This window comes from Physcomitrium patens, chromosome 10 (genome assembly GCF_059467195.1).
Source record: "Physcomitrium patens ecotype Gransden chromosome 10, ASM5946719v1, whole genome shotgun sequence".
NCBI lineage: Eukaryota > Viridiplantae > Streptophyta > Bryopsida > Funariales > Funariaceae > Physcomitrium > Physcomitrium patens.
In genome coordinates this window covers 11039024-11057924 of record NC_143419.1, presented here as the reverse complement: position 1 = coordinate 11057924, position 18901 = coordinate 11039024, and the positions used below count along the sequence as shown (strand labels likewise).

The following is an 18901-nucleotide window of genomic DNA, read 5'->3' as shown; positions in this document are numbered from 1 at the left end:
TTGTGTGCAATCTTCTGTGTTGCAGTAAATGAATCTGTTCTCAAATGTGAAATTACCTTGAAATGTTTAAATGTTAAACGAGTTTGACAACTGTGTATTCATTGCTAATTACTTGGCACTTTTGTGATTTTCCAAATTTTTACTATTTTAACTTTTCACCCTCAAAAAGAACACCAATGAAGAAACAAAATACCCCAATATCTATTCTTTGTTAAATGCTGCGAAGGTTTAGTCTAATTTTACTCTTCCGGTAAGAGGCTCATGCACGATACAACAGATGTATATTGGAACGGGAACCCAAGAGCCAACATATTCTCCATGATGTAATTGTCTGCATGATGGTCAATTGAAATGCATTTTTTAAAAATGTATTCTAATCTGGCTTTAAGTTCATGCTTCTGTACTATGCGTGGCCTCTGTATGCAGTCATACAGGGGTACTCACTCTTAGATTTACCTGGTCCATGAGCTAGAACAGATCCAAAACAGGAATCTCTGATGTCCAGACCCAGTAATCAAACAAATTGGGTTGATTGCAAGTGCTCCTTGCAAGTGGTCATCGACGAGTTGATGGCAACTTCCTCACATCGACACATTGCCTGAGCTCACCATCTAGAGAGGAATCTAACTGCTCTTGCAATAACTCAACTTGTGCACATCTAGCTGACAGCTGAAGTTGCAGCTCTGCCACCTGTTTACGCATCGAGGACAACTGATCTTTCCCATCTGATGTGGTAGGCCTAGAACTGAACCTTGAGCTCGCAGCGCTTGTCATCGGTGTTCTTTCCCTGCTTCGTACTTCCTCACGCAACTCTTCTGTATACTCTACCAGGTACTGGTTGTCCTTTACCAAACGCAAGCGAAGTCTGTTGTTGTTCTTTCTCTCCTTTTCTATGTCGTGCTCCAGTGATTTCACCTGCTCACCCACAAGTAATGGAATTTGTAGTTGGGATGCACGAACTCAAGGAGAGTGCCCATGAGGAAAGATTCATGATTTGTAAAACTGCAAATGAGAGAGTATAAGTCTGCCCATCCTCATGGCTATAAAGTATACCTTCCTTTCCAACAGCTCTCGTTGAAAGAATGCTCCATCCTCCGGAGATCTCTCGAAATTTCTCACTCCGAGCTTGCCTTTGACGTGCTTCCGAAACACCTTCAAAAGTTCCTTCTTCAGAACTCGAACACTCTGCACAATGAAAGTGAGGAAATGGTAATGAGGTCTTGTGAACCTATCATACATATTTTGTGGTAGAAAACGGTTTTTTTCAGAAGTATACTTTATGCATACAAGGAAACATGGCCAATGCCTCACATGAGCTCCATGAGTAAAAGTTCAATTGACACCCAAAAATATTTTTACGCTACATACCAACATCTAATGACACGTTTTTGCTCATTTAGACAGAATAATAATGCTACGGGGGGAAAGTAGGACCTCGTTCTTCTGTGACAATTCGTGAAAGTCGATTTGAAAATTCCTAAAGTCTTGGGTTGTTTTTGAGATGGATAAAAGCATCCTCTGTTTTTCTACACCAGCAGCGTGCAGCTTGGCCTTCAGGCTTCTCAGCATAAGCTCCTTGTCTTTCGAGATATGGCGTGCTCTGTCCAAGTGCGACAAATATTTATAATCATTTCAATCTAAATGAGCACAGAAGAAAGCAACTACAAAATTCGGATAAGCAACAAACAAAAAATTGATGCTACAGGCCAGGGGCCAATGCGGATGTCTTATCTCAACGAAACGGAATTAATGAGCTAGGGCACATCCATGCAAACCGACTTTAAAGTTGAAATTTGACCTTGTAAGGTTTCAAAAATGGCTCCACTTAACGATAGTGCATCTCTTAGTCCGTCCCTAATACGTTGGAAAAGTACCTAATTAACTCGTTCTCCATTTTTCCTATTCTTTCTGTAAGTTCTGCGGCTTGAATTCGAGAAGGTTTGATACTCTCCTTAAGGTCCTTCAGTTTGTAGTCCAGAATCCATTTGAACTTCTCTAGTTCCTGCCAGTACATTTCTACAAGCATTAAGAATATGAACCTTCAGGACTACGTGAGATTTTCTCCAGCATGTCATAAAATTTTATGGGGGAATTTGCAGTAGATCAGGTGGAAGTTTAATATGATTCTCACGAGCATGTCATGAGGTGGCAAAGTGCGCGATAGAAGATAAAAAAAAAAGTAATAATAATAAAAATTAAAAAAAGCTTTCACCTGATCCTCTATCTAATTAAAACATTTTAATAAAATAGGTTGCAATTTAGAATCAATCTACGTAATTTCAGGACTAATGGGTACAATTAACGTGAGATCATTCACTATAATGGGCTGGAATTAATCCAAAGAAGATTACACGGGGATTTCGAGACACAATCTTAGAAACTCGATCAGTCACGGCTGTGGTGAACTCAAGTACCGACGTTACCTGATTAGCTCGTTTGAGGCCATTGATGCGCTTGTTTTTCTCCTGTAGTAGTTCTTCACTTTCTTCTAAATTTTTTTCAAGCATCCTGTTGTGAAGTATACTCTTAGGTACCCAAAAGAGAATTCCTTCTGATTTGCACCTCAGTTAATATTGCTCTTATAAATTGCAATTGAAATAATTGGGAACGCACAGTAGGCGGTAATTTGAGGAACTATAATAAGACGTGCACTTGACTAAGGCTTTGAAGAAGAACAAAAGATAACATGAATTTTAAAAATAAAAACATACATTTTTAATTTAAAAGAAATGAGTAGAATAGCTTGAGTCTACAACAGAAGTTGATGTAAGCTCGTAGCAATAAATAGTTTATTTACAAATAGGACATTTACGATGCAGATTATCATATACGTTTCTGTGCAAATACAACGTGTCGTTGATTTTGAATATGGGGCGGCATTTCAATTGATCTGAGTCGATTCTAGTCCGAAGTCAAACATGTTTTACCTGCCAACGACCAAAAGATTTCGCGAATATATGTAGATTGAAGATGGCTAGTTTTTTCAGCTCGTGTACCTGGCGTAGATTGACATACTAGACCAGGCATTGATTCACGTACTGAATGTTGTGTTGGCAATGACGAATGATTTCAAAAAGCTCCTTCTTCTGATTCACCAACTCGCTCAACTCTGCAAATGACATGTCTACATCCTTTTGGAAGAGACCAAATTTGTATTTCAGGATACCATTTTCACCCAGGACTTTTTGTATCTCTTCCTCTGCTATCATCAACTTCAGTTCATACCTGCATGCAATGATTTTATCCTTGTAGCAATCACGAGAAAGGCAACTGGTCAAGCAATATTTGCAAAATAAATGATTCTGAGTATGTTTTATCTACTACATGTCTTTATACTTAGCAACCAAAGAATAAAGCATCCAAGTGCTGTGTGGGGATGAGGCATACTGTTCTCTCTTTTCATCAATCTCAAGATTGATATCTTCCTCCAATACTTTTCGGATCTCTTCCAAGTTAAAGGTGGTTTCCTCCTTGGTCTCTTTCGATTTCTTGAGCACTTCTCGACTATCCTCGAGTTTTGCCTCGCATGCTTCCATAAGCTCCTGGCAGAGTGATAATCTTATCAGCTAATCGTAATAGAGCACCATCAGATTTGGAACGTTGGTCAGAAACGAAGGATATGTGAAATATCTTGGGAATCTGCTGAGTACAAGCAAATATCTTGCCTGAAGTGCAACCTCATGTTCTTTACTTAGAGATTTCATTTGCTGGGTCCAGCGAATAATTGCTGCATCCTTGCTCCGCACAAATTCATCGTACCTGCGCATGTTCTAACATAATATGAAAAAAGCAATTCGTGAAAACAGGCAAAACTTCGTGAGAGTACTTAAAAATCATATTAGATTGGCAATTTGTTCCAATCATTTATCTCAGATTTACTGCGAAAAACTCGAACATGTGCGCACGGACTAAAGTGACGATGAATGAGAACCTTGAGATCTCTACCACAGTCATTCTATTGTAAACATCCTCCATGTCCTTCAGATGCTGGGCATGAATAGCCTGAACATCCTTCTGTTTTCTTTCCGCATTCAGCTCCTGCATCCTCCAACACTAAATTTAGGATGATAATGAACTGAGGATTTCTCTGATACATTGCTTTCTAAACATGTACTTAGTGCAATTCGACCACGAAACGTCAACTCCCACAAAGAATACAATGGGAGTCTAAATAAACCAATTCGAGTATTCGGCAACCACATCATCTCGAGGTACTCTGAACTAATTCTTAAATTTCATAAAATTTTCCTGCATTCATTTCGTAAGTTAATTGAGAATAAATTGTGAATAATAAATTGTATTAGAATTTCCTGAGTTTATCAATTATGTACCATTGCAGATTTCTCCATTGAAAGTGCCAGGAGCTCATCCCGAGCTACGTCCACTGTATGTTCGTACTGCTTTTTTATGTCCTCGATCTCCTCATCCAGTCGATCGCAATTAGACTTCACTCTTTGTTCACAAAGCTTCTCTGTGTGCACAGCCTGTTGTCACGTGTTGGAACAATCCAACGGTTCAAAGATGGAAGTTCAGGTTGAGAAACAATACTGCCCAGTTAAAGAGTTTACAACGTACGTATTTTTAACGTCTGCTGTAACCACCGTTCACTATTTTCACGATTATTTTCATGATCTAACCTGGTTCATGGACCAGGACTCAATTGGTAAGGATTCAAAATGCCTCCAGGCATCTACTGCATAGTTTGATGATTTCTATACCCACACCCACAGCTTTCATGTATATTTTTATTTGAAACATTCTCAAGCTGTCTAAATATCATCTAATTGTTGAAGGTACCTGGATTTCTAACCCTTGAACCCTCCTCATGTAATCTTCGAGGCTAGCCTTTGGGATCAAAACATCATCGCTCCACCTATGATGCTGAGGACCAGGAATTCGCACATCAAACATCATAATCAATCCATCCTCAGAAGCGCAGAATAGGAAATTGTCACTGCTCAGGCATACTTTAACCACCGAAGCCGCAAACAACTTTACTTCATGAAACAATCCTGTGGCCTGACATCCAAAGCTCGATATCATCACGATGGGCAATATCAAGCGGCCATTTACAATACTAGCATTGTAATTGTTATATTGCTTGGAACTCATCAGAGAAATAATCTGCAATCATAAAAGTAAACCTCAATCCTGTTTAGTATAATTGAAGACCAGGTAATTATCAGATTCCAGATTTACGTATGTAGTTGCCAAATCAATGTCACGCAACAGTACTATGAGGACTAGAAGAAGCATGCCTGTGAGAGGATAATCATAAGCTCGAATGGCTCCATGTTCCGTGCCCACGAACAACACGGAACCTTCTACGAATTGAACAATCTGGGTGAGGTTTACATTGCTTTCAATAGTCTGCACCCCAAACAAATACTTCAACTCTAACAATGAGGAGCTCCTGCCACAGATGACAAGAACCAGGACAAGTAATACTCATATTGTGATGGTGATACAAATAAAAACAAGACGACCAACCACGAGACTGTGCTTATAATCGTTTGATCATTGAGGTCATTTATTATAGTTTGTGTACAAGTGATCTCCACAATTCACAAGTCACTCTTGATGAAACCAGCGAAGATTTGTCTACGCATGATTCACTACAAAGTCTGTACATGTGATTGAAGAGTGGTCCAAGCCAGTAGGACATAACCAAGAATGTAGTTAAGGTTAAAGGACTCAACATGGAAAACTTCCACACTATCCAGCTCCCGAAGTTTACAATTTGAAGTGGTGCTGAAAAAGCGATTCGAGCTTTTGGTCCCAATCGCACACGTTTGTGGGCAACCTTCAGTGACATACTCACGGCTTCGCTCCCATGTCTTTAGCGACCATTCATAGATGGCCCCATCCATTCCCGAAGTCACTATGCTGAAGTCATCATATGCCCACCAAATGCTTCGCACCTGGTCAGAACAACGAAAACCTTTCACTTCACAAAGTATATTGTTCACCACACTGGCCAAACCAGGTTGCTCAGTGTACGAGAGTGCACAGATCAAATGGGTTTCCATACAAAAATCAAGCACAGATCCAGATGACCAAAAAGGCTAGTGGATAAATTCACCTTGTTTGTGTGACCCCGCAAATGACCAATGATTTGACCGGTATAAGTCGAGATTACATGAATGACGTTGCCAGTAGCAGCTGCGAAACATTGTCCACCGCGGCTGAAGGCGCAGTCCGTGCACCCTTTCACAGATGGGAATTCTTTCCATAAACTCAAATCATCAATGACCATGTTCAACAGATGCAAACAGTCCATACATCCAACCAACAGATACAAACCTGCCATCCGCATTCGAAGTTATTAAATCCTTGATAGGAACACAATACATAACCACACACGACAACACTAGTAACGTGTCATAATAAATCACAAACATTTACCAATCGCATAATAATCACTGTTGGTCGAATCAAGGTTGAATACAAGGGAATAAAACAGGGTACCATTTGGATGTATGGAAACAGATAACGCTTCTGATGGGAAAAACTTCAAAATCTCGCAAGAGCGATCTTCAAAGTTCCACACACGCACACTGTTGTCCTTGCTGCATGTAACCACAAATGGTTTGAGCAGACATGTGTCCATGCCTGTTATGAACGCTTGATGATACGACTGCTTTCATTCCACATGAAGATCAGTATAAAAATTACAAGTTCACGACATGATCGATCCACAAACTTGCCAAACAATTATGATCATCTTGTCACTGGGCTCGGAATTTTCTTCTCTTGAAATTACATGAATAAATGAAAGTGATGCTATTAACAACTAGCAGATTCCTGAAACAGAATTGTGCCTACTGCACTATGTGATGAGGCTCATATCCAGGTTTATACACGGAAAAGTGCAGGTCCAGTAAGCATGGCCCTCTTAACTGAAGTTGAGTGAAAAAAGTTCAAAGAAATTAGTATGCTCGAATCATCTCATTGTCTGACTCGAATATTTGAGTATGTAAAGATTCAGGAAAAACCTGTGCTTGGACTTTCTTCGAGACCGTATCAGCTGACATCGTATCAATCTCGTCAAAACAAAGGTGGATGAGACGGTTGGTGGATAGCAAACATATCAACACATCCTCCTCAGACGACAAGGCTAATCCATGAACGCGAGCGTTGGTCTCCTCCACTTTAATAGACCGAACTTTCTTGTAGGTTTTATGATCCTTATCGTAGTCATAAACTGAAACTTTTCCATTTTCGCCACATATAAAACCTTTCGAATATGGTAAAATAGTCTGGACAATGCATACTTCATCTCCCGACTCTTGCATAGGTATTTTTGCGATCACCTGCGAAGCAAACACCTCCACCCTTTTGGAAAGATGAAAATAGTCGAAATTGCAGTCAACAGACTGCAGTAGCTCTCTAAACAGTACCAGCAATATTATAGTAAAAGAGCCTCATAATAAAATTTTCGGCAAAGATCTCTTCCACGATGTTCATTTAATTCGTAATGTGCTTCACATATTCTAATGCGGAACCAAGAGATAACTATAAAGTGAACCTATCGTGCAATATCTCAAAAATCAACACCAAGATGGTTTGTCTCTTATATTTGCCTCAGTAAGTTGTTACTGATGCTTCCACTAACAAACCTAAAACATTTTTATATAGAACAACTAGAAAACTGAACAATCGGAGAGAAGCCCACCTCCCCATGGTTTACATACAAAAGCTCCCCGGAATCAAGAGCGTACACGCAACCACATTTCACCACCTCATTGCCTTTTAGCTTCATCTCTTTATTTGCTTTCTTAACGACCGTGATCTTGCCGTTTAATCCTTTCCCACCCTTGGCTTTGGTTTCCTCATCCTCAGCTGATTTTACGGCAGATCGTGGAATCCAAGAATGACAGAATACTTTCCGTCCCTCCTGGTTCGTATAATCTGTGGACACCTGCCGCAAGTCGGTGTCCACCATCTTGTACGTCTTCGCAAAGCCATCTCCACACACTGTAAACCAATTCTTGTCCACTGGACAGCATCGTACCTATAAGAGTATAATCCCCTGTTGTAGGTTCCAGTGATAAATATGCAGTCCTCCGTCACGATTATCATCTCAGAAATATCCTTAATCCCACAACGCCCTCTCTCTTAAAATGAAAGAAAAAATCAACACCCGATGGATTTCAGCCATCAGCAATGACAAGTGGTCATTGTCAAATCCTCAAAACCTGGGTTGGAAACCAAAAATACTAATCAAGAGCATTGGCACATTCGAAATCCCAGATGATGAATTTCCAAGTGTAGTCACATCATGTAACAATTCCAATGTACAATGATGTAATGTAAATCACAATGCACGTTGAAACGTCGACCTTCTAAGCTCAAAACGATCCAGAAAAGGGAAAAAAAAAAAAAAAAAGAAAAAAAAAAATTATCCCCACAAACCTGATAAGCTCCTGTTGAGTTTAAGGTAACAGTCTTAATAGAACACAGCACTTTGGTTTTCCTAACATGCCACAGCTGCAACAGCCACTCCGGCGGCCCACCCAAAGCAGCGAGGTGCTTCCCATCACAAGTATACGACAACGAAATGTACTCGTGCGATCCGGCCGAAGCACTAATCAGAGACTGCTTTTTCGAGAGCTTTGCAGCACTGTAAACACTAATCACAGGACTCGCGGCCGCCACGCTGCTGCTGCTATAACTACTATTCACGTCCTGCAGCTTCGCAATCTCGGCAACCGCCAGGGTTCGGTCATCAGGGCTGACAACAATGGCGGAGATGCCACACATGCTCGGAGAGCCTGTAAGGAAGCGCCCCTGCGCTCTCAAATCTCGTATGTTCTTCTCGATTACACAATGGCTGGCAACGTAAATGAAAGTATACCCCTCCACGAAATGAACCCCATCTCGGAGGGATCCCTTCACTCCAAATGCCTCACTTGGCTTCAACGGAATTGACAACGACGACGCCGAAGAAGCCATCGCCATGGGGAAGAGAGAGAGGGAGAGATTCAATGCTCGCAATCCTGATCGAACCCGCGACTTGCACACTCCGACGCTGCAGCGCGGGGCAAAAAGCTTAGCCAAGCTAGCAGCAGCTATTGTGCATGCGCTGATCTCAGGCTGTGTTGGATTTGAAGTCGGGGCCGGAGGACGAGGCTGTGGTGACCAGTGACCGTGGTGCTTAGTTATGGTTAGCGCCAACTGCCTACCCTCCCCCCCAAGGCTAGCAAATAGTTCTTTCACACATCATTAAAACTAAACAATTATTTATCCCTTCCTTCTTGTTATATTAGTCTTAGTTTTACTCTACTAAGATCTTGGTTTCAAGCTTGATACAATAAAGTATTCAACTCTCCATCTTCCTCTTTATTTACCATCTATTTTTTCTACCATTAAAATAAGACATAATGATACACTTAAAACTAATCTAACTGAGTAAATAAGTAAATTGTTTTTAACCGTTGTGGAGAATAAAATAAATTAAAATAATGGATGTTTACATAAATGATATTGCAACAATCTATTTGAGTATAAAAGTTTGAAATACAATGAAATAATTTACTTACCCACTATTATAAATAAATAAATAAATAAATCTTTTGGTTTTTCTTTTTTAGATATACTTAAAAGATTATTACAATATACATTTTTCAACTACGAATATATATATATATATATATATATATATTCTTTTAAACCTCAATTTTTTCCTTTACTTATTGTTTAACAAAAAGTTTTAGATGAACATGCTTTGACACACATTAAGTTTTAGGTTTGACTTTTTCTTGTGGATAATTACTTTTTTAGCAAACTTTAATCCAATAAATGTGATAAAAATTTCACATACAAATTTCAAAAGACCTCGTATTCGGCTGCCATACAGAATGGCACCTGCACATTTTCTTACTGTTACAATTTGTATTAATCATACATGCAAGTCCCACCCAGCTTCACAACAACAGAACAAATACACACTAAAAAGGTTTGAGAATAGAAAAGTCAAAAATAACCAATGTGATGGACTGCAAAGTCACAGTACGTTACAATTGACTCGCTAAATGAGTTCCAAAACGGCGTCTCAGTAGCAATCGGCTGCACAGCTCAACTCCTTCCCCGCATAGGACAAATCCCACTTTGGTCTTTGAAGCTCAATTGTGTAAGCTTAGAAAAAGTTCAATTCAAAACAGCGAACCCCTGAGCAGAGTCGACTGGTTATTCCAATATTTCCTGTGAGTGACATAGTTGTCAAGACTGCGAAGACCATGTGTGAAAGAGTTTTTCTCCACTTTGCCTAAAGAATTGCAGCTGGATGCATCAGTGGAAAGTACGCTTGTTGCAAGCTTGCCAACATGCATTTGTGAGGGCAAATGACGCGTCCCAATCATGCGGGACTTCGAACTGAGGATTTAGGACAGAACTAATGAATGTTTTGTTTCATACGAATTTGATCCCGAAGTATGCAAATCTTCCCCCCAAATGTCTCTAGATATCATCCTATACATGGACATACGTGATGGTCAGCTGAAAGATGTCATAAATATCTGCATGATACTAGATACTCTTCACTTGACGACATGAAGATGAAGGATGGCAATTTCATTATCATAAGTTCCACATGCTCTAAGAATTCCAACACTGGAGATGCTCGAGAAGTTGACCCAAAAGATCACGATTTACAAGGCACACGCCTATCAGATCAGAAAATGCTGCAGAGTTCCTGTCAATCCATTCACAATGTTGCAAGGCCAAAAATAAGTTGATCAGTGCGAAATAACTCTTGGTTATTATGATGTGCATATGTTGTCACCGTAATGTAGTGCATGAAAAACTCTGCAGACGACTTGATATGGTGCCTGGACAGTGTCTTCTCACGTGCATTTTCAGATTGCTGATCTTGCGAGACCTGTACCTCCACAGATTGCATCATTCTATGACAAGTGTGGCATTTGGATTTGAGATGAGTGAGCGATACATTCAACACTAACACCTTGCTCTGCAACTCATTAATTCAAACCTCATGTTGGATTCTTAATAGTGCTTGATCACTCTTTCCAATAGCGTTCTTGCATTCAAGTTGAGACAGGATATGCGTCAGGTTTTCTAATCTAAAGGAAGCCTCCTTTTGAGTTATCAGATTAATATTCTTCCACTGTTGAGTCACCTTCTCTGCAAAAGTTACGTGGTCCTTATCATGCTCGAGTTGCGATCTTAGGTTGCCAAAGGCGCATTGAGCTTGCTGGAGCTGTGACTGCACATGCTTCGTCTCTTTTACAGCCGTAGAAGCTTTTTTTGATGTACTCTAACCTCGGCTGATTTTTTGGCCCTGATTACAGCAACTGAAGCCTCTTGAATCCTACCTTCAGGCGCAGTCTGGATATCAGTCGTTTATATTGAATACAAAGCATGCTGATGATATTTTTCTCCCACTTCAGTATGCCGCTGTCCTTAGCAGCTGACCATCCTCAAAACTACGAAGTGATTCAATCCTCAATCCCCCATAACCGTGACGAAGCATTTTCGAAGCAGAGCTGATATGTTCAACCTCTTTATAGCTGAGAAATTCTGCGTTCAATTTCTCCCCTTGCAATTCCTCAAAAGATAATTGAACTTTGATATCTTGCCCCATGAGTATGTCAATACCTCCTCCTTGGACAACTGTTGCGTCCTGTTAACAATCTCCCAGTGGATACAGGGACTTTCAATTGCGGTCATGATTTCGAAGCTCTGCAATAGTGGCATCTTTAGCCGCTAGTATTGCTTCAAATGGATCACTCGGAGAGTATGAATCCCGCTTCATTCGTTCCACTTCTGCTCTATCAATCACCAAATAACCAATCACAACCTCCGAAATCAAGCTTTTCTTAGAAATGTATTGCTCCAATGATGATATTGGTGCATCAAGCTTGCTTATGACATCCCAAAGTCTTTCCGTGTCCGACAGCATTTCCTTTACCCGACTCTCATATTCAAGTTCTTTACTCTTACATGTATCTGTCTCCAAGACAAGTTTCGCTCTTTCATCATGCCAAGCTGTTTCATTGGATAAAAGTAGCGCCAAAGCCTTATCGCCATCAACTTGCAAATATTTCAGGTCCGAATCTTGTTGCTTGATAATTTTCTGTTCATGCGTTTGAATTGAGAGCTGTTATTTCATCTGCTCCTTCTAAGCAACCTGCAATCTGACTTCATGAGCAACCAAAATCTCTTGATAGTGTCCAACTTATACCACCTTGAAATCCTCACATGGCAATTCACCGCCTTGGGGTTCTTCAGCCACAAAAGGAGTACTGCATCTTGCAGCTCTCGACACTCGGTAAAAATAGTCGCGTCAAGCACAGTCGTTTTATTTCAATCTAATCCACGCTGTCCAACTTCAAGTATAGACAGAACATTAAGCGAAGACCTTGGTTCAAATATTTCAACTCCCAACTAATTTAGTCTAACATTCTTGCATAACTGGCATGCCTTCGCTTCGCGCACAACTCTTAATTCTCGTTCCCTCCTCTTCAACCCAAGCAATTTTTGTAATGTTCTCTCTTAAACTTTGCCACCTCCTTGGTTGAATTTGACATTATCTGTTTATCACAATGTCTATCCAACGATGTGCGCAGCTCCTGAGAGGTTTTTACACCGTCAGGCTCAGCATGCAACAATTCAGACACATTATTATCTTGTCTGCCTGAGTTCCACCTCCCTCGATTCCAGTTTGCTTCGAGCAACACATTCATCCACAAGCAAAATTTTGACAAGTACAAAACATCAAATCTATGGCATAATTACATATATATATATATATATATATATATAGTACCAATGTATTCTGTTAACAGTACCAATGTAAAAACAATAATTTAGCTTGCTAATTGAGTTTCCTTTGGTATATCTATATAATAAGTAAATAGGATACTATGAGATAATATCTCTTTTATCAAGTTTGTATTTTATGCATAATCATACATGAAATACAATAGACTAGAACTAATATTACTTAGGGATGAATAAAATATTTTATTTAAATGTTAATACAACTTAATAATAAATTATAAGTATTCATTTGGTTTCTAGGAATATTTTTTGAAAACGAAGCAATTCATAATTGCCTTCTAATTAAGGTGTAGACTAAAATAGATTAAAAATTGAATTTATAAAATTCTTAATATCAATGTGTATTTAAAACACTAAACTTATTTTTAATGTTATATTATATTTAAATTCTTGTAGGTTTGGTTGCATGCATGTATGCTAATTTTTATATCTACAAATTTCACCAAACATTATGATTAATCTTTTAACTAAGTATAAGTAACGTTATAAATTCTTGTATTGAATGCAGTAAAACTAAGATTATCTTTTCACACTTCATCAACAAGTTCATCTTTTGAATTCGTTAATGTTAATTATAACTGCAATTTAAATGCACAGTTTGGTATTGATGTTTTGAATCTACATATGGAGTAATTTTATTTTATAGTTATGGAATTTCGAGCTTTCATAAATGCAATGAAAATGTGAAATGTAGCAAGTATGTCCATTTCTGTTTTAGGAATTGTCCTCTCAAACAAGTAATTTGAATTGTCTTTCCCATGTTTAACTTGATGTAGCTAAATAGTTGATAGATTTTAGGCAAGCTAATGATTTTCATACAATAACAAGACAATAATCGATAAGTTATACTTTTGTCTATTACATGTAATTAGAAGGATTCCACGAATCCACCTCCAAACTTGACCTGCCAAAGAATACTGTCCAGGAATCCATACTCTCAACTGGGCCATGGCAGTGAAGGTTCGACAGGGTGGGAATGGAGTAAATTCCCAGTAAATGAACAAGGTAGTTCTTCGTGTGCTTTATTGCATTTGGTATGTACCCATGTCTAAATAGGTGGAGGGTGGTAAGCTTGAATAGTGACTTTTAATTTGCCAGAAATTTGAACAAATATCAAGAAAACATGAAGTATAATAAGCATGGCCAAAACAAGGTAGTCAACTGACATAAGTGTAAGGTACCAAGAAACTTGAGGTCATTTGAACATATGCTTTCCCGCTCCATGCTAACAAATTAAAGACGGCATTCACTGATGAACACAAAATTTAAAGCGTTAAAATTAAATTAAAATCCTAAATTGCTGGATCAATAGAGTCAATGCTTAGGACAAAGCTGATGACGTTACAACACTTACAGAGCAAAAACGAGAGATCGTGAACTGAAGACTCTCAGAAACCCGAATGAAATTTTTTAGTATATCCCACCAGAGCTTGACTCCCATGGTACTTGCCGTTGTCATTATCTACATGCCCGTCAACCATTTCTGTGTCTTCCGTAAGAATGATGTCTATGTCCCTCATGTCTCGTTTTAAAACTGTAGCAAGCCGTGAGATTGCCTCCGTTTGCTGCCTCAGTACCTGAAAATGATCAGAGCGACCAAATTTCTTCGTAAGCCCTGGTGTCAAGACTGTAAGATGAATAATGCATATTTGAGGAGTGAACATTACAACCCATGTCATAGTCCATTTTAATGCCACGTTCAAATACGACATTGAAAGTCAAGACGGCCATTACCTCGTGCATCTCAATAAGACTTTGGTTGTCGATCTTTCCAGGGCCCAAAAGTACTGATTGTGATCCTCCTCCTAAACCAACTTGCATCCGCGATACAGAAAGCAGTACCTCCACTCTTCGAGGCAACTCTGCACTGGCTCCTTGAAGCTGCAGTCAAAACGACAGCTCCCCGGGATTAATTTGCCGAATGACAATAACTACAGGAAGATTTCAAAAAAATATTAATAATAATTATCCTCAATCCCGACAATTTACCTGTCGTGTCAAGCCCCTCAAGTGATCACCCAAATTGGCCTCTCCTCGAGTCAGTGCCATATGCAACCCCTTGCCTTCAAGAGCTTCCACCATTCTCATAATCTTAACACACAAGGTCAACAATCAGTATCAAAAATTATGCAAGGCAGCCCACTGAAACTCTAACGAATTATAGTTTCAAGTCTTTTCTGATTATTCTAAATCGTAAGTAACCATACTGATCTCCATAAAAAATAAAAATAAAAATGCAGCCACTGAGTCCATCCACGAACTCAATCTCGAATAATCCCTCTGATAGGACAGTCATAAACGAGATTTTTTACATGTCATTCTTAAAGTAGCAATTAGTAAACAGGTGAACTTGAAATATTGAACTGCAAACACACATGTTCATATGAAGAGGAACAAGTACTTTGAGTAGGCGCCGTTGCAACTCTTGCTCCTTTTGACGAAGCCTTTGAATCCAAGGTAGAGAATCTGTTTCAAAATGACGACGGAGCTGTTGAAAGCCACCAATAAGACAATCAATAAGATAGAAGAGCACAGCCTTTAAGAACTTCATGCAAGATCTACTAACACTATTTGAACCAGCCCTGGAAAATGCTTGAGCGATAATTAACAAGAACTCAACAAGAACAAAAGCACACTATTGACAAAAAGCCAACGACAACCTGACACCTCTTGATAAGATCATCTGCTGTTAATGAGGCAGTACTTAAAAACCATAAAATGAATTTAAAGTAGAAAGATAACTTACAAGCTTGACATTAGATTCTGTTGCTTGAAGGCGCTGCACATCAGCTGTGCTTGCCTCATCCTGGAGCTGCAGCATGAAAATCGTCTTACTAGGTTCCATCGAACTTCAACTAACGAAACGCCTCTCGTAGAGAAGTCTCTAACACTAATACTATGAGTTCAGAGTACATGATTAAGGTTGAAACTGGCCAAGGCACTAAAATCTCACATTAAAAGAGCAAAGAAATAGTTCCAGATTCAATGAACTAAGACACACTCAAAAAGAATTAGGGGAAAGTTCACTCTAAGCTATTCCCAGGGTAAGAATAATTTACTCACACCATCAGAGATTTATAATGATATTTATAAGTGAAAAAAAAACTTAATAAGTGAAATGTGCCTAAATTCATGAAAACTAACCATTCACCAGCGTAAAATCTACACTTTCATGTGATCATTTGTAAATGTCAGCACTGAAGCGAGTAGGATTGAAAATGGCCTTTGCAGTTAAAACTGGAAAGTGTAATTATACCTTCATACGTCGTGAAAGATCTTTAAAGCCATGCACCAATTCCGGCCACAGGCGTTCTCTGTCCATGCTATCCAAACCTTCCAATTTGTTCATAGCTTCTGCCCACAGAATCTACATAAGTTCCCACAATCACAATAAATCACCATTTCAAGTAATGAACTGAAACTTTTGCCAGTCCGTTATGGCAACTGCCATCATGGAATGAATCGTCCAAAAACAAAAGAAAAAACGAAAAGAACACGATCAGTACTCTTGTGTATAGATGACACGTGGACGTCCGACAGAATTTCTTACATCTGATACGCCTGCAGGTTTGAAGCGTGCTGCCGGATCAGTGACGCTTAGTAGCAAATACTGAAACAACCACCAACAACATCAGCAAAAATGCATCATCCCATTTCATTTTTCTACTGTTATAAACAGTACAAATCCGTAAAACCCACACAGAGACATCAGCACTATTCATGAGCAAGATAGCTTACTAACATTACACCAAATACAATGCATATTATGTGAATGTTTTCACACCAACCTTAAAACAATCTTGAGGATTTCCTACATCGTCTCTGTAAGCATCAACAATAGCCTGAAACAGATGCCCACAGTCTAATAATTAAACAGAACTAGAATGACAAGCATGCCATTGTGCTTAAAAACCAGGAAGTAATTTTTGAAACCAGCAGCAGCTTTTCCAAGCATACTTATCCATTCGCCACAGGTATGGAAACTGTCTTTAGAGAAACACAAAAAAATGATCATCTTCCAAGAAAACTCACCTGAATTTCCCGATCAGGCAAGGGCACAACCACCGGTGCTACTGGGGCCATCTGAGTACTTATGTTACTATTGAACATATTCATCTGCTGCGTTGGTTGGGGTTGAAAACCATTTGACTGCTGCTGGCCAAACAATCCACCTGAAGCTTGGTTGACCGGCGATGCCTGCTGTTGCTGTCCCCCAAACAAGGGGCTATGTCCAGGCTGCCCAAATGTAGATGCTTGATGCGTTTGCCCAAATGCCGGTGTCTGTTGAGTTTGCCCAAAGGGCGTCGCCTGTGGCTGTCCAAAAGGTGATGGAGATTGCCCAAACAAAGAGGAGCCTTGTTGCTGACCTGACCAATAGAACTTGAACCTTCAGTCTACAAAGGGGTAAAATTGCAGGAACACAATAAACTGCCTTCTTGTTTCTGGGCTTCGCTCGAAGCATTGACAAAGGCAAACCAAAGTGGATTATTTCATTCAACTCAAAATTCACTCGGTTACGGTTGAGCAATTTACAGGTTTCAGGTTACGAACTGAAGCTAAGGACACGAGGAGAAAACCTCTTCGTCGCAATTTTGCTTGTACACAGATGATGTACTTCTAAAGCTTTAAGCAGAGAATGAAATCTGACAGCATTTTAAGCTCAATTCCACACACACATGTTAAGAAAAAGAAAATGAAAAGAGAAAAAAGCTGGTGAAAAGATGGATTTTAAAATGACAAGGCTAGGTCGGACCTGATGCTCTAAATGCAGGGGTCGAAGGAGTGGCACTGCCGAAGAGGCCACCACTGCTACTCGCACCAAACGCAGGTGTCGTCGACCCGAATAAGCTTCCACCGCCACCAAAAACAGACCTGAGCGACAACATAATCGAATATCAAACAGCTGGCTCACATGTTCGGGCTGTGACGCCCTGTGGTGGCTATCGCATTATTGATATTCAAGCTCGTCAAAGATATTGCAATTAATCTCCACCGCAATGCAATTGACCTAAAACCCTGAGCCCATACGCCCTTAAACCTCTCCTCTCCGAACCAGATCATTAAAAATGCCAGTGCCATCCTAAGATGCTGTTCCAGGAGTTCAAAATCTACTAAAAAAACCATTACGCTTGATTGCTATGGTTGGTTGACACCTGAAAATCGTGACAAAAGAGACTCATTCAACGATTGGAAAGATTTGAAGAATACTCTCATGTAAACAGACACTTGATACCATTTGCCAGAACTTCAGCTAGTTATTCAAAGTTTTAAGGTCCGACTATTGATTCATGACCACATTGAACTTCCAATAGGAAAGTTTGCGCATGGACCTATGCCTGCCAGTCACTATAGCACTAAAAATTACGTGGTCTTCTATGATCATCTTCATGGAATCGGGGACACTATCAGTTGATCGAGTTTAGAAAAAAAAAAAGCTTCCACACAGTAACACTGAGAACTACTCTCATTCTTTTCCAAGAGCTTTCCCAAGCAACAGAAAAACAACCGATAGTAACTTGCAGAGGATAGAAAAAGTTGAAGAGCCTGAGAGCTATAAACTCCGACCTGCGACAACTGAAATCACAGAGCGAAGGCTAAAGAGCATACCCGCTCGAAGTCTGGGCTGCAACAGAAGACGGCGTGGAGAACAAACCTCCCCCACCAGCGCCAAACGGCGTCGACCCCATCGCCGCCCCACTGGATTGAGCCGGAGTACCAAAAATCGACATTGCTCGCCACCTTCTCCTTCCGCACCGCAAGGCTACTTCGCTTCAGGATTGCGAGTCGGATGGAAACAAACCAGCGTTGATCGCTCAAGCAATGCCTCAGAGAAGATTAGGTTTCGTACCCATTCCGGTGGCATCCAGCCGTAGAAGAAGCTAGAAATTCACATGTCGATCACAGGGGGGAATCGGAAAATCAAACTAAGAATCCTCCTCCTCCTGCTCTTCCTCGTTGGCGCTAGAGCATGGCCGTACCCAAGCTCCAAGCGTCAGATTGAATAATGAGCAGGTCATGGCCTCGGCGAAATGCAGAGTCCGCCATAGCCAGACCTGGGCGACACAGCCCCGCGACTCAAAGGCCTCGACGAATGCCATCT

At 40.0% G+C, this 18901-nt stretch overlaps 3 protein-coding genes across 4 annotated transcripts; all 3 read right to left on the bottom strand.

The window, feature by feature from the left end:
* Positions 1-284: 284 nt before the first annotated feature.
* Positions 285-5840, bottom strand: LOC112287201 (uncharacterized). 2 transcript variants are annotated; one of them, XM_073536554.2, is made up of 13 exons: positions 5700-5840; positions 5259-5413; positions 4798-5124; positions 4332-4484; positions 3932-4038; positions 3666-3759; positions 3388-3542; positions 3040-3225; positions 2424-2508; positions 1875-2002; positions 1435-1600; positions 1054-1185; positions 285-915 (listed from the first exon to the last, which is right to left on the bottom strand). In XM_073536554.2, exons 2-13 carry the CDS (start codon positions 5292-5294, stop codon positions 556-558), a joined length of 1929 nt encoding a protein of 642 aa, XP_073392655.1. In that variant the 5' UTR covers positions 5295-5413; positions 5700-5840; the 3' UTR covers positions 285-555. The 2 variants fall into 2 exon arrangements, with proteins under 2 accessions (XP_073392655.1, XP_024385735.2); XM_024529967.3 differs by having other exon boundaries at positions 5259-5370; positions 5700-5839.
* LOC112287376 (uncharacterized) lies at positions 5499-11602 on the bottom strand. The gene is made up of 9 exons (XM_090253944.1): positions 11434-11602; positions 11281-11333; positions 10784-10879; positions 8416-9132; positions 7676-8014; positions 6996-7313; positions 6469-6640; positions 6083-6303; positions 5499-5921 (listed from the first exon to the last, which is right to left on the bottom strand). Exons 1-9 carry the CDS (start codon positions 11600-11602, stop codon positions 5616-5618), a joined length of 2391 nt encoding a protein of 796 aa, XP_090110070.1. The 3' UTR covers positions 5499-5615.
* Positions 11603-14065: 2463 nt separating this feature from the next.
* LOC112287204 (nuclear pore complex protein NUP54) lies at positions 14066-18865 on the bottom strand. The gene is made up of 11 exons (XM_024529971.2): positions 18409-18865; positions 17555-17673; positions 16834-17168; positions 16590-16643; positions 16352-16411; positions 16058-16168; positions 15548-15613; positions 15203-15289; positions 14791-14892; positions 14536-14682; positions 14066-14378 (listed from the first exon to the last, which is right to left on the bottom strand). The coding sequence occupies exons 1-11, from the start codon at positions 18528-18530 to the stop codon at positions 14190-14192; spliced, it is 1392 nt and encodes a 463-aa protein (XP_024385739.1). The 5' UTR covers positions 18531-18865; the 3' UTR covers positions 14066-14189.
* Between the last annotated feature and the right edge of the window lie 36 nt (positions 18866-18901).